Source organism: Cryptotermes secundus, unplaced genomic scaffold, assembly GCF_002891405.2.
Source record: "Cryptotermes secundus unplaced genomic scaffold, Csec_1.0 scaffold115, whole genome shotgun sequence".
Taxonomy (NCBI): Eukaryota; Metazoa; Arthropoda; class Insecta; order Blattodea; family Kalotermitidae; genus Cryptotermes; species Cryptotermes secundus.
Genome location: NW_019721516.1, coordinates 13,090 through 39,342, shown reverse-complemented (window position 1 = coordinate 39,342; position 26,253 = coordinate 13,090). Strand labels below are relative to the sequence as shown.

At 42.2% G+C, this 26,253-nt stretch overlaps 2 protein-coding genes across 3 annotated transcripts in view; one reads left to right on the top strand and one right to left on the bottom strand.

The window, feature by feature from the left end:
- The window catches only part of LOC111875418 (mucin-5AC), a 194,925-nt gene extending 171,160 nt beyond the window's left edge, over positions 1-23,765 (bottom strand). For both annotated transcript variants that reach the window (XM_023871658.2, XM_023871659.2), the window contains exon 1: positions 23,308-23,765. In XM_023871658.2, the coding sequence (XP_023727426.1) occupies positions 23,308-23,596 (289 nt within the window). In that variant the 5' untranslated portion in view covers positions 23,597-23,765. The remainder of the gene's footprint in view (positions 1-23,307) is intronic.
- A 189-nt stretch (positions 23,766-23,954) lies between these two features.
- The window catches only part of LOC111875425 (transcription initiation factor TFIID subunit 13), a 5,415-nt gene continuing 3,116 nt past the window's right edge, over positions 23,955-26,253 (top strand). The window contains exons 1-2 of the mRNA XM_023871669.2: positions 23,955-24,244; positions 25,038-25,208. Coding sequence (XP_023727437.1) covers positions 24,215-24,244; positions 25,038-25,208 — 201 coding nt within the window. The 5' untranslated portion in view covers positions 23,955-24,214. The remainder of the gene's footprint in view (positions 24,245-25,037; positions 25,209-26,253) is intronic.

Sequence of the window (26,253 nt, the reverse complement as noted above, 5' to 3'; positions counted from 1 at the left end):
TCTATAGTGCGATCTGCAGTGCAACATCAAATTTGTATACGCAATAATTCTTTTCATTGCTAGTGGGGTGGGACTAAGTCCCTTGTAATGCAGCCACTTCTGGCCTATTGTACCAGCCCCAGATGATAGGTGAGGGTGATTGTGGAGCAATTGGTGGAATAAAGATTGGCAGGGGAAACCGAAGTTCTAGGAGAAAACCTGCCCCAGCGCCACTTTGTCCACCACAAATCCCACTTGACCTGATCCGGGATCGAACCCGGGCCGCCGCGATGGGAAGCCAGCGACTAATCGCTTCAGCTATGGCGCGGCCATACGCAATAAATTAATCCCACACGAACTGATCTATGCAAATTCACAACAACTCATCTGAAAAATATATGCAGGCTATTCCAATATATTACTCCTTTCACACTCCTCCTCTGAGTACTTTAGCCACAAGTATCCATTTAGATACTATGCATACGTGCCTTGAAACCTGCAGACGCTGACGTCACATATAGCAAAACTGTGAATACGAAGCGAAAGAAAAGTATTTCGCACAACTGTCTCATGAGATGGTGACGCTTCTACTTGTATTCAGGAAGTGATCGGTTCGAATTTTGACTTTTCGTGATTTTCCTCAATCCCCGTCCCCCCGGGGCAAATTTGGGGAAAATATACTCAGACAGGGTCTAACGGATACATCCCGAATCCTATCAAGTTAATTGGATGTTAATATTCACGTTATCATTCAACATTACACTTAACCTTTGTAGCTGATACAGCGCAGTTAAAGTTGCTCAAGTTCATCCATAAACGCATCTGAATGACTTCTACGACGATAATGCTGGGATAGATGCAGCATTCGTCCCTAGTTTAATAATACGGAGAGAAATCTTTTTAAATGCCTCTTCCACGAGAAGACTCCCCATGTAATGTCCATCTACTCTACGAACCAAGGTACGTCATACCTTGTGTAGGCAACCTTACAGAAATAAAATACCGGTTTTATGTACGTCTAAATTTCCCATCCATGTGCGAATACCAGAAGCATATTGAGAACATAATTTTGTACGTTTCTAACGATGACGTAACGTCATTAGCTGAATATGACGCACCCTCGTTCCCACGGTAAAATAAAATACTCCCTGACCTTAATTAATTTAACACCACGCCATGAAGACGTATGGGGGAGTAAAGGCATAGCTCCAGTCGCTTTACCCCCGGGCTGGCTTTGGAATTGATGGTGTTGAACCATGAGGCTCTGCTAGTTAGTTTCAGCAAACACTGAACAGAAAGCAGGCCGATGTGTGTTCGTTAGGTAAAAGTTGGCAATCATGTTGTCTCTACAACCACTTGATTGTTACCAATAGAAGCGCTGCAGTGTTAACGCACAGGGTCACGCTATCGTGAAGCTCGGCGGGGCGTTAGGGCCCCAGAAAAAACCCGAGTCTATGATGTCGGCGAAGCATGAATTCACCCCCACAAGGATAACAGACTTAGCACAGTGGTAACAGATCGGTAACCGTATTGAATCACCCCATCTGCTGCTGGACCAGGGGAGCGGATGACAGTTTAGTGGATCATCAAAAAATTGAGCTTTCTGATTTACCGGTTTTATTTTAAAATGTGCTACTTCGGACCAAAATAATACTTACTTCCATCAATTTGCATAAAATTGTATGTTGTAGTAAAATAATTAAAATTAACAAATTTTAAAACGTATTTAATATTAGGGACTGCACTTAATTAATGTTTTATATGGCTTCATGGATATGCGTCATTTCATTCATTGATATTCAAGTGGTCTGGAACAGATGAGAGCCGTATAAGCTTCCTCACACCAATGACGACACACACCACAACCTATAACCTATCACCATATAAAATTGTAAACATATAAACCAAAAGTTCACACAGTTGCCATATTTATTTCTAACCAACCAACAAAACAACATTTGGAAGGCATACTGGGTGGCAGGAGTGGTATTAACAAAAAGATGACCTCCTCTGTGGTCTAATGGTCAGAGTTCCTGGCTACAGATTCAGAGGTCCCGGGTTCGATTCGCGGCATTACCAGATTTTCTGAGAAGCAGTGGGTCTGGAACGGGGTCCACTCAGCCTCGTGAGGATGACTGAGGAGCTATCTGAATGGAAAAGTAGCGGCTCCGGTCTAGAAAACAGAAACTAACGGCCGTGGGGATTCGTTGCGCTGACCACGCGACACCCTCTACCCACTAAAGCTGACACTAACTTCGCCGACAAGCGGCGGTCGCTCTGTCGGTATAGTTAGCTTGCGGACTAAAACCAGGGAGATTTTTTTCTCATCGCGCGTTAATGTCTCGCCCCATCTCATCCCCAATGACCTGATGACTAATCTTAGCGAAGGGAAGGCCTATATATTATCTGCCGCCTCACGCCACATTACTCCGTCACCTTGTTCATGCTTTCAGATCCAAATATTACTTTCAGCGCCCTGTTCTCAGACACATTCAATGTGTGTTCTTCCCTCGCGGTAAAAAACCGATGTGTCATGAAACACATCAATGATTTTAAAGATCTGAATTACAAAGTCTACTGTTTCAGTCAGTTCAATTAGGGAGGTGACCCTAAGGTCTATACAACCGTTACCTTATAAGATTGAATACATCCCCTTGTTAGATTGGTTGTCTCCCTTGTAGTATATAAGGGGTTAAGAACAATGCTCAGTCAGAGAACGGGGTGAGCTTACAAATAATAACTGCTCACCTTACCACCCTAACGCCTGAAGTCGAAAACTTCTCACGCACATTAATCAAACTGTCCGCTTGCTTTCGCATCCGTTAATGAAAATGTCTACAAGCGTGGTCAGAATTAAACATAGTTCACAACTCGACGCGCACCGAGATACACAGACTCTGCTTGTTTTCCTGCTGCCAACTCATTTCTAAAATGTCAGTATTAAAGGCCGTATTACGAGTGGGAGGGAGGTCGCAACATTCAAGGAATGTCTGATAAAACATGGAGGTGCCCAGCAGGTTGGAGTAGCGGTAATTATCTAAGAGTCGTATTTGGGACGTGCTCGGTTTGAATCCCGAGCAGGACACTAGTTATCCTGAGATTCTTCATGGTTTTACTCAATCTCTCTAAGCAAATGCCACGACAGTACCACGATTAGACCATAACTGTTTCGTCCCAAGTATTTTTCCGATTTACCAATCACTCACCATCCTATTATTCGACACTATATAAGCTACTAGTGCTGGTCACGGTAGCCGAGCGGTCGAAGGCATGCACTGTCTTCGCTCGCTCGGAAGCCGGGATCGTGGGTTCGAATCCCACTCAGGGCATGGATGTTTGTGTGCAACAGGTAGAGGCCTTGCGACGTGCTGATCACTCGCCCAAGGAGTCCTACCGTATGTGTAAGATCTAGTAAACCGAAGTGAAACAGAGAGTTTCATGGAGGTAGGCCTAGGTCCAAAATTGGGGCTGTAGCGCCACAGGAAAAAAAAAGCTACTAGGGGGGGGGGGATAGAAGTCACCAGAAGACGAGGAAGAAGACGTAAGAAGATGCTGGATGGGGACAGAAGAGGATATTTTCATTTGAAGGAGAAAGCTCTAGATCGCATCAAGTGGAGGAACTGTTTTGGAAGAGACTGTGGACCTGCCGTCTTGACAGATTACTGATGGATGAATGAATGAATGAATAAGCTACTAACAGCGTCGTAAAATTACCCACAAATAACGAAAATGGTGTATTAACAAGGGGAAACTTTGTGACTGTATGTAATGAAAAGCAGTTTCTACATGTTCTCTGCAAGAAATGAGCCTGAAATATTCGTAGTTTTAACGGTGAGGCGATGTCTCTTTGTTCACCTTCATCATCTTCGAAATTACGTAATGATTTCAGTTAAATCTGAACCTGAGGGCTTATATCTTTGCCATTAAAAGTCAAACACAGCCCTTACTTTACATGAATCTCTTATTGAAAACCTCACTGTATAAAAAAAACTGATATTAAAAGCAGACCTCACTAAAAGACATACATGGGAAAACAAATTGTGATTACATGTAGTAGGAACAGAGCGAGATCTGTATCTGCAATTCAGTCTAACGCGCTACTGACATTCACTTGTTTTTCCTTCCGTTATTTGACGAAATACATAATTACGATATGAAAGCAAGATTATGGTAGCGACGTATTAAGTGGTCCCAAGAGGCTTCACCATAACTAATTATAATTACAGTAAATAAAAAAGTAAACACGTGGGGGCGAAGAGCGCGCAGAATCTGAATATCTGTCTACAGTTGAAATTATAATACATTCACTACATTGCTTATGACATATTAAAAACGGGAGGGGGTATTAGCAAGTCAAAAGTCAAACCGAATTTTCCGCCGGGCTTAGTCTGCTCCCCCCTGCTATAAATGCACATTAAGAGCGTTTAGAGATGTAAAGAACGCGTTTGGAAATGCACTTAAAGCAGAGTACTCCCTATTCACTCTGTTAAATAAGACTGCGTTACGGAGAATTTGTGAAGTCCCGTACATGGGCAGAGAACGTGGCTTTCCGGAAACCTTGGGGGATATTCTCCCTCTTCAAAACTCGTCTCTGGCGTGTTCGAGAACGCTCTCTCTTGCATGGTGGTGGTGTCATGTTACCAACTTCCGGTATATACGAACTTTAATTGCAACATAAGGACACACTTCAATACATATGGTCACCGGTGACCGTATAGATGCACTTCCGGCTTATTTACAAACGTGCGGAAAATGGGGCAGTGGCGGATATCTTTCAATTGAAGATCGTGATGGATTGTGTCTAAATTAAGCGATTAATGTGAGTACGTCACAAGGTTTCTAAAATAAACTTTCTCATCAGTAAAATATTAATCAATTTATTAATCGTATTTATGGGTTCTCCGAGCAAAGTGTACAAATGAATGCATATTGGTGAGGTCTATCCGCCCGTCCGCATGTTACGACTAACCTTAAATTCCTTTGGCAGCTGCGGGCTACATTCCCCACCCAGTCATACCCGAAACATGGACGGAAATGGCTCTTGAAAACTAAGTAGGCACTCGAGACCCTGGGGAATGACTAACACATGTTATGATGTCGTCCCATAGCCGACTTCCCACGGCGGTGGCCACGGTTCGAGCCCAGGTCAGGTCATGTAGGATTTGTGGTGCACAAAGTTGCACTGGGACAGGTTTTCTCCGAATACTTCGGTTTCCCCTGCCAATTCTCATTCCCACGACTGCTCCATACGCATCATCTATCGTCCGGAGCTGGTACAATATGCCAGTTAATAGCCGATATACCAAATGGACTCAGTCTCACCCCAAAAAACTAACAAAAATGTTATAAAGGAAATTATTGCAATGCAGGTTCGGGAATTCGTTCCTACACATAGTTGTTTGGAATGATGGTTATAACGCCTTATGGCGCTGGAAATACCCTTCTTATAAAGACAAATTCTATGGAACTTCGCAAAAGACATATATCCCATTTCTGGGCCTGACCCGAACTCAAAATAGACTCATAATAAATTACTTAAAACGACCTTTAATATACTATAATAATTGACAAATAACATACAACAGAAGATTTACAGCTTTTAATTTGCAAGTTTGTTTACAGGTATTTCACATTTATCGCAACAGAAGGCATGCCCTGAGGTGCGCGATACCGCTGATCAGGCAGCACATTATCGCAACCTTGTTCTTCAAGTTGGGGGCCTTATCTCTGACCTGGCACTTCACTGGTTACTGAGCAAGGAAGGCATATTGCGCGACTGCCTATGGCCTTGGGCGATGTGACTTAACTCTGCAACAGTATATTCATATGAACGTCAACCTAACGTTACAACCAACAAGGAATAAAAAATAAATAACTTGGAAAGTACGTATACCTTTCCATCCTTACGATTATGAAACAAGAATTGCAAAAGCTTAATTATTAATCCTAATAATTCCTACTTGGTAATCGTATCAGTATTTGTATATAACCGGGTTTTTGTTTCACACTTTCATCAATGTTCCCCAGCTACTGAAACTTCACTGTTGCGTACGTTTCCAAGCTCTGTTACCATACTTCGTTTCAGGACTACAGCGTGGCGCTATTGTCGTTCTCCGTTCACATGTTCTTGCGTCCGCCATGTTGTTTCTATCGACTGTAGGAAACAGAACACGTCTGAAAGTATCCGAACGTTGAACTGTTTCATTTCCTAATGGTACAACGTTCATAACAAATTTTGTGCATCTAGCTCAGATGCTTCCTATGTTGAAAAGAGGGCTATACACAGGAACACATAGCACAGTAATTTCATATGCTCATTTTTTTCCTTTAAAGAAAGCCACGTACGATAATAATGTGTTTTAAGGTCATCTCTTTGAGCTCTAACAAACCGACACACCTAGCCATATCGAAACTAATATATTATCCACATCTTGCTAGACGTGCTGGAAGTTTTAACGAGCGGCGCTAGGTGTCATGCTTATCAAAATCGTTAGCGGCACGTGAGTTTAAAAAAAAGTCAATAAGCAGGCCAGAAATTAGATCTCTTTCTGCATCACCACTACCCTAATGCACACTAGAAACACGCATTCTATATCACAGTAACGCTTGTTAACTTAACTTGGTACATCGGTACATCAAGAAATGTGATTCATGGTACTTTTGCAGCCATGGGATGGCTCTTTGCTGATTTAAGAATGAAGATTATAGACAACCCGATTTTCTTTTATGAAAAGCTGTCTAAATCATGTTGTTTATTTTGCAATATTGTTAGTATCTAGATTAGCGGCCTTCGTAGTCTAGGGGTAACGTTCCCACCTCATGACTCAAGGTACGCGGGTTCAAACCCGGCGGAGGTCGTGTAATTTTTAAGGGTGGAAAAATTCGGGGAACAAATCCTCCGGGAGGGACTTTAAGCCGTGGGTCCCGTGTCGTAGCTTTACGGCACGTAAAAGAACCTCATGTCTCAAGGAGGCCTCTGAGCCAAATTATAAAGGACATTTCCCGCCCAACAATAGTCTCTAACGCCTCTGGTAGATGGGGGGAGCATCTAGATACCGCTGAGCCAGTAGAGGCCGAACTCGCTGGCTGAGTCGGGACTGATGGCACGCACCAGTATCGGTAGGGTATAGAGACTGGTAGAATATCACAGAGGGACGTACAATAGACCACTGGTCGCGGTGCATGGGGGAAACCCACCCTCTCCAATAATAATAGTATCTAGATTACAGCCGAATGATTGGATCAATGAATGATGGATTAGAAAGGTTTGGAAGGAAGCGGGCATATCCCACTAAGGCAATATCCTTGTATTTTCCTGGATGGACTGAATAAAACCATGAAATATCTCATCCAGGACAGCTGGTCTCCTGGCCGAACTTCGAACCAAGCACCTCCTGCACACAAGTCCAGAGCATTACCGCTACACCTTACTGTTCGGTTAGATTGTGGTCTCTTCGGTTGGCCGACACACTATAGTCTCGAGATTAGGGTGTCATGGCTCGGAGGACAAGTCTTATTTTCACGCCCTGAAAACCTCAAATCCCACACTGATTTCATACTGTTAGATGGGATATAACGCCGTATAGTCCGGTGATAGGAGACGTTAGGCATGAACATACCGCCTCCATCTTCAGGGTCAAAGACCACGACAAGAAAGAAATCAGCTCTGCTTGCTGCCTGTTTCATGGTGGTTTCTTGCTTGCTCTTAAAACCTGAAAACAGAGGCGATATATTCTTGCGAAATATCACGGGACTACACGGGGTTATATCTCAGAAGATAAATCTTCACAGCCAGCACTGTGAGAATCTCAAATCCATCTGTTACATAGAGGCTTCTGTATCCCACGAAAAGGATGTGCAGTTTAGGAGACAATTTATCCTGCTGGTGTCATCATACAAGCGTGTTCCCAGAACCTGACATCGTTTGAACAGTCTGTACTGTGGCAAATCCAAATAACTTCGCCCTGAAATACTCACGAGATATGGAATTGCTGTAACCAACGGTTTTCTTACATTCTGCTTATCTTCCAGTTAAAACATCCTGCCAAGAGTCCAACTTACATAATCAACAAAACTTTATCTGCAAAGTATAGAAACGATATGAAACTGCATACTGCGACAGCAGATGGGGCAAATTCAATGCCCCTGTCAGACCCAGAGCCGATCTGGACGTTGTGGAGAGAAGAATTTCTTTCCACTGTCGGGAATCGAACTCTGGTCGTACAGCCCATGAGCCCGTCGCTATACCGAGCTATCCCGGCCCTATTTGTAGTGATGTTATCAGACCGCCTCTATGGTCTAGTGGTCAGAGTTCTTGGCTACAATTCCAGAGGTCCGGGTTCGATTCCCGGCGCTACCAGATTTTCTTAGAAGTAGTAGGCTTGGAACGGGGTCCAGTCAACCTCTTGAAGATAACTGGGGAGCTATTTAAGGGACATAGCGGTTCCGGTCTAGAAAACCGAAATTAACGGCCGTGGGAATTCATTGTTCTGAATACGCGACACCCTCTATCCGCTGAAGTTGGCACTAACTTCGTTAACAAGCGGCGATCGCTCGGTCGGTATAGTATGTTTGCGGACTGAAACCATGGAGTTTGTTTGTTATCAGATAATTAAATTTCGAAACATTTTCATGCTATTTATTAAATGTAGTTAAGTATAAAATTTTCTGACTTAAACACAAGTTTGTGCGTGTAAAGAGACAGTCCAGCAATAGCAGTAGCTTCACACTGCAACATTTTTCACAGTATGGACATGACTACCTCATTCTACTCCGTGCAGTGATCCACACGATCCAAGGGAAACTTCTCATCCCCTCTCCTTCGACCCCTCGCCTACGACAATGTAAATGTTACCATTCAAATAAAAAGCAACAGGCTATGTGTATAATGGAAAATATCATTATGGAAAGAATAAAAAAAATGACATTTGTGCCTACTTTTATTGTACAGGGAAGGAATAGGCTTGTCGTATCTTGTAGGCTTTGAGGATCTCACAGTGGTGGCTATGAAGAGTTTATCTTGTGTGATAGGGCTATGCCGCCTACTTCATGCTGGCTTATTCTCCGACTATGAAGATGGAGGTCGTACGTTCCTCCAGAAATATCGTCTTTCATCAGACTAGACGGCGTTATATCCTAGTAGACAGAACTCTTCTTACCGTATCCTGTCCGTCTGTCTATCCCTCCAGACGGAATTTCAGTAAACTTGGTTCACAAATCATACCACCAGAGACCATTCCGAACTTCTATTTTACATTCCCTATCATAAATAACATCAAACTGGCCGTATGTTAATTTCTGTAGTGAAAAACTCTCAAACTATGCTGCAGAAATGCTGTGTGAAAACGTGCAACTTGTACTGAGGCATTTATTCAAATGTACAACAGCATAGCTGCCATGTGAAATCCAAAGCTCCATTTAACTTTCCAAATGATGGCAATTAATGAACCAGTGTCTGTGTAAAGACTGATTAGGGGTTGGATGAGAGGGGTTCAATTCCTGGCAGGGGCAGAGGGTTTCCTCTTCGCCGGTGTCCACAAGAACTCTGGGAGCCATCCAGTCTCCTGTTCAATAGGTACCGGGGGCTCTTTCACAGAATAAAAAGAGGCCGGTCGTTAAGGTAACCATTCACCTTTATCTAGTGCCGAGGTTAAGAATGGGTGCAGTTATATTTCCACTCCCCCATATGACTTCATGGCTTGGAACTTAATTAAGCGCAGGGGAAAATTTTACTCTTTTTGGATATAGTTTGCATTAGAAAAAATTCTGTAGAAGCCAGATTACGTACATGCACAAATTCTGCGAGCACCATTTCCTGAATATTAGCAATTACAAATATGGCGATGGTTCGAGATGCTGAGGCCGTATTTGACAAATGAAACGTAGTCTGAATCTGTAGGCATGTTCGGGTAAACTGGGCGCATAAATGCAACATTAAACGCGGTAGCGTAGGTGGTTGAAGCACTATGCTACAAGCCGGAAGGTCGCGGGTTCAAGTCCCGATGAGGTCAATGGATTTTTTTTTTCAATTGAACTAATCCTTCCAGCCGCACTATGGCCCTGGGGGTCGACTCAGCCTCTTAACAGAAATGAGAACCAGGTATTAATTAAATAATTTTCCTGGGGAGTAAAGCGCGGCCGGCGCGTAAGGCTGACAACCTTACCGCCATCTTTGAGCCGATTATCTAGATGATGTGGGACCCTAAACGTCTCACAACCCTATGGGCCTTCACGGCCTGTTACATGGATAGCTTTACTTTACATTTTTTTACTTTTACTAGGTAAAAGTAAAGTAAGTAAGGGTATCCCTATAAGAGGCCGTGAAGGCCCATAGGGTTGTGGGATGTTGAAGTTCCCACATTTTTTTGAAAATCGGCACATAGATGGCGGCAAGGTTGTCAGCCCTACGCGCCGGCCGCCCCTTAACCCCAAGGATATTCCTGGTACTCATTTCTGTTAGTGGCTGAGTCAACCTCAGGGCCATAGAGCAGCTGGATGGAATAGGTAAATTGAATAAAAATTCAATGACCTCATCGGGACTTGAATCCGCGACCTTCCGGCTTGTAGCATAGTGCCCCTACCTAGTAGGTCACTTACTAATCTATAGTTCTTGCCTGCATCATTTTCGTAAAGGGAAGGATTCCATAGATAGAAGATACATGAATTCTTCTCAGAATGTATTTTTGCATGATTAAGATGATCATTATGATAATGAACTGATAAGAAGTAACCTATTAACAGCAGAACTGTACTGAGACTATTACTGATAGCGATTTCTACAAAGGCTGGTGAGCAATGCAGAAGTACAAGGTTACTACAAATGATCAATTCAATTTCAAAACACTATATTTTGCCATAATTTTCCGGCTTCAGTTGTTACACGAGCTGCAGACAAACAGAATCCTTAAACTACCGATACCACTGCATAATGCTCTGTTTACATGGTGGTTCTTTTCTGTGCTCTGCTCTGAATGCACGCTGCACTGCAATGACAGACGAACATCTCGCATATTCCAACACACAGAAACTCTTTTCCATCTTCGCTGCCATTTTGTAAGGCACTGCATTCATGCTACCACGGTGCAAACTTGGTGAGCTTGCGGTTGTTTCCAGGTCTCAATCATATTTGTATGTATAATACTTTGGAAAACACAGTGTTTTGAAATGGAATTAATCATTTGTAGTAATCCTGTATTTGTACACGCATTCTCTTATACTGCGAGGGCAGACTGTTAAAAGAGGATTCAAGATCTGGATCTCTGATGTCGACACTATTGTACGATTCAATATTCAGACCGAAATCAGCAACACTGTATCACAAAACTGCAAGCTGAGCGCAGAGTTTTGTTTTCGGCAAAGACGTCACGTGGACGGCCAATGTGACAAAAGAATAACAGTAAAATAGATCATACAAAATTCGGTTATGAAGAAGTGAATATGATTAAACTGACTGGGACTTGATGTTGGGGTACTGAATCTTCCGATGCTGGTATCAGATTGGCAGTATTATTATACAGCAGTGCGCTGCCACTGCGACGTAGTGTCATACGATCATATTTAGTGTTACTGTGTATGCATGTCTAAAGAAACCTTGTGTCACGATATACGCAGGCGGTGTGGAGGTCACAGCTGTTGATAAAATGCACGAACATTCCCGTATTGCCCATGCATAGGCGTGCAGTATATTTGCAATTTCCTATGACGTGTGCCGTGTCTTGAATGACACATCCTCCGTCGCCACTGAGCGACAACGGTAAATCCATGCATGCTTCTGGCCACATCGGCTTGCAGCTCAATGCGAGTGGTGTTTTATTTTCTATCACTGTCCCGAAACACAAGCTAGAACCGCTCATAAACAAGAGTGGACAGTCAGAATTACCGGACTTTCCTATTCTAAAAACCATAGAATACAAACAACAAACTCCACGGTTTTAGTCCGCGAGAGAACTATACCGACCGAGCGACCGCTGCTTGTCGGCGAAGTTAGTGTCAACTTTAGCAGACAGAGGGTGTCGCGTGGTCAGCGCAACGAATCCCCACGGCCGTTAGTTTCAGTTTTCTAGACCGGAGCCGCTATTTCCTTGAAGTAGCTCGTCAATTATCCTCACGAGGCTGAGTGGACCCCGTTCCAGACCCACTACTACTCAGACAATCTGGTAGCTCCGGAAATGGAAACAGGACCTCTGGATCTGTAGCCAGGAACTCTGACCACTAGACCAGACATCTGTCTCCATCCCCAAGCGAGTGGGGAGACATTTACTTAGGTCCTCTAGAAAGAACCAACCCCAATCACCGGACAACCCATGTCAGTCAAACTACAGCTATTTAAATGCCTGAGACCAAGCTATGTTGATGGGAGGTAACAAGAAGATATGCAATAATAATTGTGATAATGCATGCAGAGTCGTGGAACTAAGATAAAAGAGGAGGTAAAAATTTATGCTATAGACATAGCCATTAAATCAAGTCCATGGAATCTTGGTTTCTCCCGCAAACCCATACCACACAACGAACTTCGCAGTTTTGTGCTTTTCTCCAATATCATTAGCGTGATCAAATCAAGGAGAACGAAATGTGCAGCGAACGTCTGGGGAAGAGAAGAAATATATGCGATTTTAGTCTGAAAATCTGAAGGCAGACCTAAGCACAGATGGGACGAAGATATTAAAATAGATCTTAAAATTGTAGGATGTTATGGTGTGGCAGGGATTGTGGACAGGGCTCAGTGGAGGACCCTGGAACGCTGTAATGAACTTTGGAATTCCATATGGCGAGACATTTTTAACCAATTACGCGACTGTTAGTTTCTAAAGAAAGACTCTGCTTCACAGAGTTTATTCACAGTTTATTTACTTACTTACTTATGAAGCTGAGGAGAAGCCACATCTGCAGCTACTCAAGAATTTCCCAGCATTTTATGGAACTCGAAGGTTCATTACTGTGTTCACAAGAGCCCTCCACTGGTCCCTTATCCTGAGCCAGATCAATCCAATCCATGCCATCCCAACCTATATCTCCAGGATTCATTTTAATATTGTCGACACACCTATGCCTTGGTCTTACCAGTTGTCTCTTCCCTTTTGGCTTTCCCACCAATATCCTATATACATGCCTCTTCTCCCCCGTCCGTGCTACATGTCCTGCCCATCTCATCCTCCTTCACTTGATCATTCTAATTATACTTGGAGAAGAGTACAAGTTATGAAGCTCCTCATTATGCAGTTTTCTCCAGCCTCCTGCCACTTCATCTCTCTTCGGTCCAAATATTCTCAACACCCTGTTCTCAAGCACTCTCAGTCTATGTTCCCCCCTTAATGTCAGATACCAAGTTTCACATCCATACAGAACCAGAGGCAAAATTATAGTTTTGTATAGTTTATTCACAGTTGCATTTATATATATTTAAAGGATAAACATCGCAAACTATATCTGGTACCAAAAGTGGCTAAATGACATAAGATGACGATCAAATTAGCCATTATTTAGGGCGAAACATGTTTATATCAAGTGCTTCTGTAAACAGCTCGATTAAAGGGAAACGACTGGCTGATAACAATAACAAGACACCGACAGTCGGTGATTTACACACACACACATGTATAGATGAGCAACCTTCTGCAATATCTCTTTTTCGGATACTGTTGAACATTATTGCACTAAATAGAGTTGTCAAGGTTTCTGATCCATTTTCTTGTCACGAACTTAATCACACGTGGCAGAAATGGGAAGAACGGTCATAAAGTGACGCCATGACTTCCATTGTCAGATGAAATTGGTTGCAGTAGTATAAAATATCACATCCGTCCATTGTTAAAGTAGAATAGTTGGTAGCAGGAACTATTGAGGCGGATTTTACGGTACACGAATTCAGTTTTTGGTGGCAACTGCCAATGTCGTTACAACAAGCAAACCGCAAACCTTTACGGTGGAGTGACGTAACAGCTTTTGTACGAATCACCGTAAGCCATTCACGAACCTGGAGTCTTCTCTACAACTTATTTTGCGTACCTGACAGTATGGTGTACATGACGGATTCACATGTACGCAAATGAAATGAATTCCAAGATTCTGCTACAGAACTGAGAAGTACGCAGGCGAGAGGGTCTCCAATGGCGCACCGTTCATAACAGAACACATGAAAAGTAGTCAACAGATCCAAATACTAGTATTATTTGCGGGGACAACAAACACACAGTGGTGCGCGTGGTCGTTACGCCTTGTAAAAGAAGTACGTAAAGTAAAGCTAGTAAGAAAAAGCTGTATATTCCTCACTCAGAACATTAACATTTCAGTTTAAAACAAGGAAAACAGGCTAAACAATCAGACAGGCTATCTATACATGCTCATAGCTCAGAATAACACATTCACATAATTCCTCTTACAAAATAAGGAAAGTATGCCACTGATATTACAGTGGATTTCCGAGCAACTGTTCTTGTCTACTAAATACGTGTAAATCATCTTTAAAAGTTTAATAAAAATGCAACAGAATAATGCTTATAAGCTGCGTTATGAGATTTTATATTTATTTAGAGGCCTAGAAAGTGTATATAAATACATACTTCCTACTTCATTTTCTGCTTTGGCACTCCGTAGACGAACACGTACAAAAACCCTAGACACAAATTCTCTGTGTCCTAAGAGAACTTTTATTTCTGTTTGGTGACCTTTATTTTAACTCAAACATAAAATATGTATTATTATTATACATATTAAAGGTAAAGGTGTGTGGTTAACTAATTAAGCACTACGCCATGAAGGCGTGTGGGAGAGTGGATGTATAGGTCCACATTTTCTTGATCTGGGCACTAGCTGGAGTTAAGTGGTCAGCTTCACGCCCCGGTCGCTTTACCCACGGGGAAAGAGCCCCCGGTACCCATTGGATAGGAGGCTGGGTGGGCCCCAGAGCCGGTCTGGACTACGTGAAAAAGAAAAAAATCCTTGACCCTACCGGGACTGGAACTCCGACCCCTCGGTCGTCCAGCCCGTAGCCAGTCGCTATACTGAGCACACTGACCCGGCTCCTCCTCATCCTATTATTATTGTTAAAACTGAATGCCATTTTTATGTATGTATTGTATACTATGTACGTATTTACGCAGAAACTGCCTTAAAAGAAGTTATCGAAGGAAAGATAGAGGGGCGGATAGAAGTGACAAGAAGACGTAAGAAGATGCTGGATGACCTTGGAGACAGAAGAGGATACTGTCATTTGAAGGCGAAAGCTCTAGATCGCATTAAGTGGAGGAACTGTTTTGGAAGAGACTGTGGACCTGTCGTCTTGACAGATTACTGATGATGATGTACGTGACGACGAATTTCACAAAACTTTAGCATAAATCAAATTCCTAGGCAAATCGATAACCACAAACGAAAACTCGAAGACTTCATACACTGATAAGATATTTTCCTACCATGTTCATAAGACGAAAACATAAAAAATAAAGAGTATACGAGCAATGAGATCCTGTGGTCACATATCCAAGTGTTTTCAGCACCTATCACCAAACAATGTATACTACATTTACAGGAAGTGTGGTGAACACTGAAACATTCAATTTACATGATGTTATCAGAACAATTTCCCATGTGTGTCACCCTCTCGAAACAGAAGAATAACCCACTCCACATCCCCATCAATTGTAACACTACCAATTGAATGTTAAATACATAAGAACTAAAGGGGATTATTGAATGACGTGGGAGATGCATTTCTGTACCCCTCCAGTACGAGTAACAATTACTGAGCATTTATACGATCACCGTTAAATGACACTACAAAAAAAAGTCCAGATGGGTTATTATCCCCTTTTTAAAACAAACAGAGGGTGAGAAGAGAAGCTCTTAAAGATTTCCCTGTACCAAGCAAGTTTCCATAAAGCGTTCCATCTTCTGGGATATAACGCTGTGAAGAATGTTGAAATTCAACTGACGTTTCGGAAGAATATGTCGCCTAAGGATAAGCCACTCAAGAAACCAACATGGAACAGGTAGCAAGCGCAACTTGCTCTGCATGAAGATGGAAGCGACAAGTACCTCCGAAACGTCGCTTGACTTTAAACGGACTAGATGGCGTCATATCACATGAGCTCTTCATTACAATCGCTGTGAGAGCCTTAAATCCTGCGAATTTCCATAAACAGTTGCAAGCGTTATGCATAACTCTTACGTAACTGGTGAAAGCTGATCACACGTATTCGTTCTGTCTTCTTGTGGCATCCAGGTCATTCAAGAGACCCCTAGTTACACGTATCAACCACCCAGCTCTCGCTGTAATCTGCCGTTTCAGTAAAGTAAAACTGTGGATTCCGAGTGACCTATATAACTCATGATGAATGTGATGATGAATGTGTAGAAATGCATTGGACTGAACTGGCTTGGAATAGGATCCAGAAATGAATATTCAGGGCTCATATAAGCTGGCAGAATTTACTGACCAGCTGAGAATTATCAGCTTCTCAACGACTCAGCTTCATCAAGTTTGTTAAAGTCTAAGGACAGGGCCACAAACACAACCGTCACGACCACAGCTACTACTGTTCCTACTCCTCGATAATGTCGGGTCGGACCGCAGAGAAAACAACAGCCTCCAATAGTTCCTGTCCTTCGCCTACTTTCCTTGTATGCTTATGTATCTGTTTGTGTACCCCCTTACTGTTGCCGGGAATCGGCTGTTACTAGGAAACGCTCGGCAAACACGTTCCCGTGGCAACGAATATACAGGCAACAAGAGGTTCTTTGAATTATTAATTGTCTACTTTCCTTTGATATGACACGGACTGCACTGAAAACGACGGGTACAATAATTCTTCTACTGTTATGTGTATATCCGTTGCCGCAGGAACGTGTTTGCCGAGCCGTTACCTAGAAACCGGACGGCGTCAAATAAAAGGAAAGTACGCGGTTATTTCTTAGAACTTAGAACATCCAGTGCTTAGAGGTATAACTGGGCTACCCTGTTCCTGGGGGATACAAATTCGAGGACCTGGCCCTTTAGGTTGGGGGAGTCTCGAATCTGTGACAGTGAAATAAGGTCATAAGTCCCGTGGGACTTGGACCCGAGAATGACTGAGTTGGCGAAGCCAGCAGCAATTGTAAAAGACAGACTCATCCTCTCGTGACAGTGGATGTTGCATAAGGAATATAAATTCAAGTGTTCGGTTGAACATGAAAATACTGGTCGTGGGTCCCAAGGAGCTTAGCGAAAAGATGAAACTGAATGATGATAAACCTCCAGTCGTAACGTAAGGGCTGGAACACACACGACGACATCGGTCGTACGGAAAAATGTCGTACGATTTTTTTCTTGCCGTACGACCTCATTTTCACACTTGAGCGACCAAATACATTTGTTCATTCTCCGACTGTCGTACGGTAGATGTCGCATGTCGTCACGTATGAAAGCTAAGACTACACCTTATATTCTATTACTTTCTGTGACATGAACCGTACGGACGTCGTACGACCGATGTCTCTGTGTGTGTTCCAGCCCTAATTGTGACTCTTAACGTCTTAAAACTCCTTGTTACGCATTTCGTGTAATGTTCTAAAGAAAGAGCCACAGTTTTCCTGCCAGCATTAACCGAATGGTCTTTGTAACTGTGACGCACCGTGTTTTCTCTAAGGTAAGAACTGTTTTAATATTGCTTTGATCAGTTTCAGACTTCAAAGGGTTAAATCCTAAAAAAGGCCAGTAATTTTACATAAATAAGCTGTATTGTATATTCAGCTATACCGGAAATTCATTGCACTGTTCCATTATTTGCAGCAACATACTGTACGTAGGACTAACCGTTTCCTGACGACGGTTATACCTAACTACAGGAGGGCAAATATTTCCCTCCCTATCAGTACAACCCCTCCATTTACCACCACACCCCCCAACCAAACGGAACACGTTGGTAGCAATTTCTAAGAGCTCTAAAATAAAAAGAGAGGTTCTTAACCCCCCCCTCCGTTACCACTTCCGATCAGCTGCTCAAAGCACGAGTTATTTTTTTTTCTTACTTCACGGCGCCCTCCTTCCCATGACGGTTAGAAAACCTGCGCCGTGTACTTCGTAATTACGTATCTCAGGCACACATAAGCAACAAGCCTAGCCCAGTTCTGCTCCTTACAAAAGCACATGGTTCGCAGCTGAGCAATACAGAGTACGGTAAAAAGATTATGTCATCCCTGTGTTCATTTCATTAAGCACTACGCCATGAAGAATTATAGGTAGTGGCTGTATATCTCCACCGTTCTTAGCATCGGCACTAGATGGTGACTGGTCAGCTTTACGACACGGCCGCTTTACCCCCGGGGAAAAGTTCCCGGTACCTATTGATTAGGAGGATGGGTGGGCCCCAGAACAGGCCTGCATGCTATGGACAATAAAAAAATCTCTTCCCCCCGCCAGAAATCGAACCCCGAGTCTATTCGCTAGCGAGCTTCTTTTTTCACTCTGTTGAATACTACTGAGATTATTTCTTACTGAAAACCGTCACAACACAACAATCAATAATACGTGTAAGTAGCTTTAGGAGATACTTTTGCAAAAGATTGTTGTGTTATGAAGTTTTAAGTAAGAAATAATATATGATACACAACAGCAGGCATTCACTGAAAATTACTATTGAGATGTTCAAGTCGTTGACGATGATGTTATTACTGCAGCATCCTGTTGTACGTCACTCGTTTTCTCTTCTTATTTCGCCGTCTCATATGCAACTTAAAATGTTAGCATTCACGGGCAGGACACTTAGCATACATGGGAAATTCATATAAAACTTGAAGAAAAGAAACCACACATGAGATCTAGCGTGTAGGTAGACAATATTTTTAAAAATCGGTGCAAAAAAAAAAACAGCATATTTATAGGGCAGAGTCCAGCAGAGGGCTCTTTTTAATCCATTACTGGGTAGGTCTGTTATAATAAGCGGGGGTATTTTTGGCCAGCTGAGCGCCTATCACAGTATGTCAATACACTCACACGAGCTTCAGTTCAAATAAGATAGTGCCAGTTATGGGACTGACTGTATCTTGATGAAAACCAGTTTTCGTGACGGTACACTCTGGTCACAAACAGAACATTACAAAAACATATTCATCTTTTCCGGCCAGGCTCTGATCCATGAACACTGTAATAAAAAACTGTTAATAGTGTGACGTATAGACCCATTGCTAGGCGACGACTCGGTAAATACATTCCCGCGGGAGCCAACGCATGTAACAATAGGATGATCACTGCTAGGCAACAGATCAGTGAACAAGCCTTCTCAACAATAGAAATGTTTTTTTCTTCGTAGTCCGTGCCGAGGGGTTATACAAGGTCAAAGAAGGTCGAAAACCGTAACTGTCAAACAGTAATAAATATCTGGTCGACACCAAGACTGACTGACTGACTGACTGACCGTCGGTCGCAATGTGACTTTGATTTTGACTTCGACTTCGACTTGACGTTTGAGTTAGTTGTTGTCAGAAGTTGAGAGAGTTCAGTTGAGTTAGTAGTTGTTAAAAAATGGGTCGAGTTCTGGAGATGACAGTCTAAGGTGACTGGGATGAAAGAGCAGGAAAGGAATTAGACTGTGACAAGAAGACTTTAAGTGTGATTTGAAGTGACAGAGACTATTGTACTCGTAATTCCGTTACCAGGATACGACTAATGAAGACTGAGAACCCTAGCGCGTTTGTAACGGTGAACTGTACAATGTGTAGATCAGCAATAGCGCTGTAATTGCATGCAGTTCAAATTGGTGTGTACAAGGCGTTAATAAATCCAATCCATATCCTGCCTTACAAGTCACACAAAAACACCTACAAGTGATAATGGGCAAAAATATCTGCACTGGCTGAATAATACACACTACATATAAGTCTATGTTGAAACAGATTATTCAATTATCAGCGATTAATTCGGGCACAATATCATAAACGGCAACGGAATTCCAAAATTTTTAGATACACATTAAACCAAATTTGGGAAGGTCCCACCTCATTTTTCCGCGTCTAGATGTAGCAGATAGTGGCACGGCATAATAGTGGAAAACTGCAAATACATACAGGGCTATGGAACTCAAAACCTCAATTTCTCCCGCAGTCTAGATTCTGATATATTTTGTTACTACTGCAATATGTTATCTTTGGGACTTACCATGTATGTGATATTAAAATTAATACTGCAGCGTGTTATTAACAGCTGAGCATTAATATGCGTCGAACAGAGTTTTGTGCGGGTCGCAGTGTTTTTTCTTGCACTAAGAACTGGAAACTGATATAATAAATCGCTGTCATACGGATATCTTAGTGTGATGTGGATAACCGAGGAGCCGGGATAGCTCAGTCGGTATGGCGACTGGCTATGGGCTGGACGACCGAAGGGTCGGGGTTCGAATCCCGCTCTGGGGTTCACCCAACCTCCTATCCAATGAGGACCGGGGGCTCTTTCTCCGGGGATAAAACTGCCGAGGCGTGAAGCTGTCCACTCACCTTCAACTAGTGCCGAGGTCAAGAATACGTGGGTATATACATGCACTCCCCCACATGTCTTCGTGGCGTAGTGCTTAATTAAGTTACGCACAGGGACAACTTGACCGTACCTTCTGGTGTTCTATTTTACGATACTGTCGGCATCTGGACCAGCGATTTTCAACCGGTGTGCCGCGGCACACTGAGTGACGCGAAGGAACCGCAGAGTGCAGCGGGAGTTTGGGGTAAGGTCGACAAGCGAGAAAAAATGAGGAATAAAAAATTGTGGAAATCCAAAATCAACTTTAATTTTAAAAAAATAATACAATGATTAGAATTTTATCTACTGATCTTTTTAAACATAATCTTATTATGCGTTTTTAATCATAAAAATCTCTCCTTAAAAATTATGTTCCTCGACAATTTTAGCGCCTTGTTCGGTGTGCCATGAGTTGAAATAGGTTTAAAAACTCTTATCTAGACTGTACAGCGACGACTAGGTTGGATGAACGACGAAAAGTTAAGGGATTTGGAAGGACGCGATCGCAGCCTGACATACTATCCCGGTATTGCCCTGGAGGAACTGTTGAAAACCTGGAAAAATCTCAGTCAGTATAAGCGATGTACCGGCCAAGATTCGAACCGAGCACCGGCCCAGGCCCGCTGCCACTATGCCAACCAGCTCTGTCCCGTCTTCTCAAATGCTGAGGCCGCCAGAATCAGCACATGAATTTTCACGATTGCTTGCACTCTATGTACGGCAACTTCTCAATTTCGTGCAAATCAAGTCTGGGCTACTAGGTAGTCACAATGATTAATCAAAAACTAATCGACTGCTGACATAAAAATATCACAGGGATCTGATTGGAATTATATTAACATTTAATAGCAGGAGCGTAAAGGATGGCTTAAAAAAAAACAACAAAAAAAAAAAAACCAACCCGTACTGACCTGCAACATTCACACTCACGTTTATTTTCATTTTGTTCCAGCCAATTCTGATTATGTAGTTGCGACTTGAATATTCTACAAATGTATTTTTAAGTATGCTTAAATTAAGCTCTGTTTACTTAATGACTCTTCGAACTCTTCATTCGTTACTCCCAGGATCTGGAGGCAAGAATAATATGGCCTAAAACGCAATNGTTCCTCCGAAACGTCGGTTAACACCACATATACACGGTGCCAAATCCCAGAAGACTGCTTTCTTCATAGTCACCGCCGTGAAAGCCTCAAATCTTACATGTTCCGTACATGTCTTATTCAGACCCAACTTCTCAATAAGGAGACTCATTTCGAACTGGGAGACCGGATTCGGTTACTGGCAGGGGCTGGATGTATCTTCGCCACCACGTCATCTACTCGAGGATTCTGTCCCTGATGTTAAGGCGGCAGGAGTGTTAGGCTTAGCCGTTCATCTCAATCTAATGCCACAGTCTTACCTTCGCTCCCTCATGTCTTTATAAAGTGGTGCTTAGGCACATGATTTATATTTTTACTTACATCTCTTATACATGCTGCAAATTTTCGCAGCCTCCTCTTACGCAGTACTCGTACATATCGCACGGGTCTTATCATGAATAAAAGCGATTCTCATGCAAATGCATATGAAAAAAAAACAATAAAGAATTCTGATCAGACCATACACGTATAAAGCCTTCGTTCCTACTGCTATGTTCCTTAAGGCAGGAGAGTAGGTCAAATGCACCCTAGTTCCAACTTCGAAAATACACACCTACTATAATACCAATTTCAAAGCATGGACACACAGTTAATCCGGCAAAAATTAAATACGAATTATGAAGAAGAAAAAAAAACGGTGAGGATAGTTATGTTTCATAATATTATCAGCATAATACTTTAGAATTCCCCTGCTTCTACATTACAATCGTCCTGTCAAGCAACAAACTATGTGACCTGCTGTGGTTTCATATAATCTGTTCCATGGTCAAGAAATTCTGTTCCTTCTTGGCTTCCATGCTAAAAGCTGTTTAGGCAGTCTGGTATTTTCCGCTCCTCTTGCATGTTGTTCGTAACTAGTTCGGTGAATTCGTTAAATCATTGGTGGTAAAAAAGGAAAAGTTGTGCCTGTTCTTAATTTATTAAGCATTATGCGACGGGGATGGGGGAAGGATGGTATAGCTCCACCATTCCTGGCCTTGGCACTATATGGAGTTGAGAGGTGAGTGGTCAGCTCCACACCCCGGCAGCTTTACCCTCGAGGAAACTGGCACTAGCTAGGAGGCAGGGTGGTTCCCAGAACTGGTCTGGAAGTTTATCTAATAATCTGAGTAATTTTGTTACTGTGATAGCTGTACTAACTTCAACAGAGACGTGTGGATAAATTTTTACGTGCACGCAGGTGTGGGGTTTCTCAATCATGCACACTGTCTCTAGTAAACATACGAACTTTTCATTTCCACTGTGAATGCAATGCTGAGACTGCATTATAATTTTTAAACGCGATTAGACTGAACGTTCTGTCATTGCGCCAGTTTAACAGGGTACAGAGTACAATAAATGTATTCAAGCGTGAAAAATACTTATATTTAAATATGTCTTCATGCAAATGTAGACCTACATTTTGAGGCCCAACAAGTGCAACAGCAGGGGGAGGGTCTTTACTTATAACGGAACTTACAAACATAATACCGGATCAGGTCGAGTCGTCGGCAAAGACATATTTTTAAAGACGCCTAAATGTGTGGACTAGTGCCCAGTGGACTAAGACAAACCACAATAATTTGTAAAATTGGTTCTTCGGGTTCCCTATACGAGGGGACCCAGTACATTCTTTCTTACACGGAAAAACACCAATACTAACTACTAAATTCATACTACATAAAATCAGAAAGCCCAAAGCTGAATCGTAAATGTACTTACGAACTGTCACCTTCTTGGGATCAAATGCCGTAACTTTCCCCTCCACGGACTCGATGCGATTTCGTAACCTTTTAGATCGTTCGGAAACATCTTCAAGCTGCTTCCTTAGATCCTCAAATATATCATTCGCAATTAGTACAAGGCATGCTAATTGTCGCAGAGCACTGCTTAAGGTGTTGTTTGTGACGGCTTCAAGCTCATAATCAGAAACTAAGGGTTGGCCATCATCGGCATGCAGACTTCGCCGGCTGAGGAATTTAGGCTCCACCACACGCTGAACAAATGGCATTGTTATGCCGCGTTAAGATCTCATTCCGACTCGTCTTCATTCCCACAACACACTGAACAATAAAACACTTGCAAAATTATTATGTTAACCCATTGTGTAAAAAAATTTAACACACTCCTGCGCTTACATCATGCATACCGCTCTTTTCTAACCATCACTTTTGAAGTTCACGCCACGACTAATCCACCGGCAGATTTACGCGAGTACTAGTCATTGTGACCAATATAACTGAATGTAAACATAAAAATCGCCAGCTTATACACCCTCGGCGACATGGAGAATTGGTAACATTTGCATGCCCTGCATCTATTGGCTGTTCGGTTAGTTCGAAAAATGCCGAAGATGGCGGTAATAGCAGGACATGGCAATGAAAATTACGAACTGTGTAGCTACTTTGTGAATTTTTAAACAATCGCAAATAATTAATAATAATGGTCCGATTCACTATTCACTGTGGAATAAGTGGTGTCATTTACGAACTTCCTAAGTGTGTTTAAAACATCGAGTAGAATCTATCCTTTATGCCAACCCGCACTACAGTGTATATATATTTTTACGTGTCATCACAGTTATATTTTGTTTGCTCTTGACAATAATAAATAAAACTTTAAGCACACAATGGCCCAGACGGAAGAGAGTTTTGAACAGGTATCATTAGACTATATTGTAATGCGAACACAAGGAAATAGGTTGAATGCATGTAATTTAACTATAGTTCATGAACCCTCTGATTGTGCAGTCATTATTAATACCGTTATCAACTCTTTGTTTTGAAGTTATGATGTACAGTAGTTTGCAATTCGTACTTTCATGCACTTAAGAATCGCCCAGATCCAGCTTCAGGGTGGTCACAATGACCGGGAGGCCCTAACCTTAAAACGTTTAAGCACAGTGATTACTGTGTTTCGCTTGCTTCAATAGAAACAATTTCATTTGCCCACAGGGTAGATTTATGTGATTCATATGATTCTCAGACTAATCAGAGAATATTTCCCAGAACAGCATTATCTGATTGGTTTTTGTAATGGAGACAGAGTTTCTGTGAGGTAGAAACTGAATTTTTAAATATTTCAATGAATATCAGGCTTATAAGGGGTAAAGTAATATAATGTTCACTGAACTAATCCTGTGGTTTACTCAGCCTCTAACAGAAATGAGTATCAGGAATGTTCCTTGGGAGTCGGTGCGTAAGGCCGACAGCCTTGCCGCAATCTGTGAGCTGATTGTCTAGAGGATGTGGGAGCCTCAACCTCTGACAACCCTATGGGCCTCCACGGCCTGTTACAGGGATAACTTTACGAAATGCTTCCAAGAGAGTAACCACAAAATATATTGGTAGTCTAATAAACCAAATTTGATATGCTATGACTACTGCATGACCACTTCTGTACTAATTAAGTACTGCTGATAAAAATTCAGTTTTTTCCCCCTCCCAAAACAGTTTGAAGAAGAAGAAGCAGAAGCACCCCTTGGGGCAACCCTTTCAGGACGTAAACGCTTTTTCTCCAAAGAACTGCGATGTATGATGTATGGATTTGGGGATGACCAGAATCCATACACGGAAAGCGTAGATCTGTTGGAAGATCTTGTGATTGAATTTATCACAGAAATGGTATGAAAAGAACAGTGTTATAATATTGGTGACCACATATTTGATATATATTACTACACCCTCATGGAACTTGACTGCAAAATTTATCAAAGAATTAATCTTTCATTTATTTATACTTCACCCAGCATAAGCACAATGTTTGTGGGCCCTGAATGGACAGTTATGCTCATAAGGACATTACTTGAAGAATTGTGTCTTCTGAGATATAACACTATTTCCGGATGTTTCTGATCTACTGCCCTAAGTGTCCATGTTTCAGCCCCATACAGAGCTATGCTCCAAATGTAGCATTTCACTAGTTTCTTCCTCAAATTTAAGTCCAGTTTGCTGGTAAAAAGATTCTTCTTGCTAAATGCAGCTTTTGCCATGGCAATCCTGGATTTAATTTCACAAGTACACCTTCCATCATCTGTTAACAAGCTACCCAAATATTTAAAACATTTCACATTCTCCACTTGTTTTTGGTCTATCTTTATTGTGACTGGGGTTGGTTGTCTCGAAATTTTCATTACTTTTGTTTTCTCCACATTCATTTCCATGCCATAGCACCTTCCAATTTCAATTAGTCTATCAATCATGCCCTGTAGCACAGTTTCTTCCTTAGCCATTAACACAAGGTCATCTGCATATTTCACAGTTTGAATAATTTGCCCTCCTAATTTGAAGTCTCCGAGCCCATCCAGAGCTTCCTTGGTAAGGCATTCGCTGTACAAGTTGAACAGAATTGGTGATAAACAGCATCCTTGTCGAATTCCTCTTCCAATCTGCACACTTCTTGTCTCCCCACTGTCCAGTCGTACTCTGACTTTCTGATCCATGTACAATTTGCTGATCAATCTTCTTTCACGCCAATCGATACCTGTTTCCTTTAGGATCTGCATTAATTTGGTCCAGTTTACACGGTAAAATGCCTTCCGCCAGTCTACGAAGCAAACACACAGTTCTTCATCTATCTCAAAGTTCGTTCTAGCTATAATTCTCATCATCCCAATTGCATCCCTGGTTCCTTTTCCTCTTCTAAATCCAAACTGATCTTCTCCAAGTA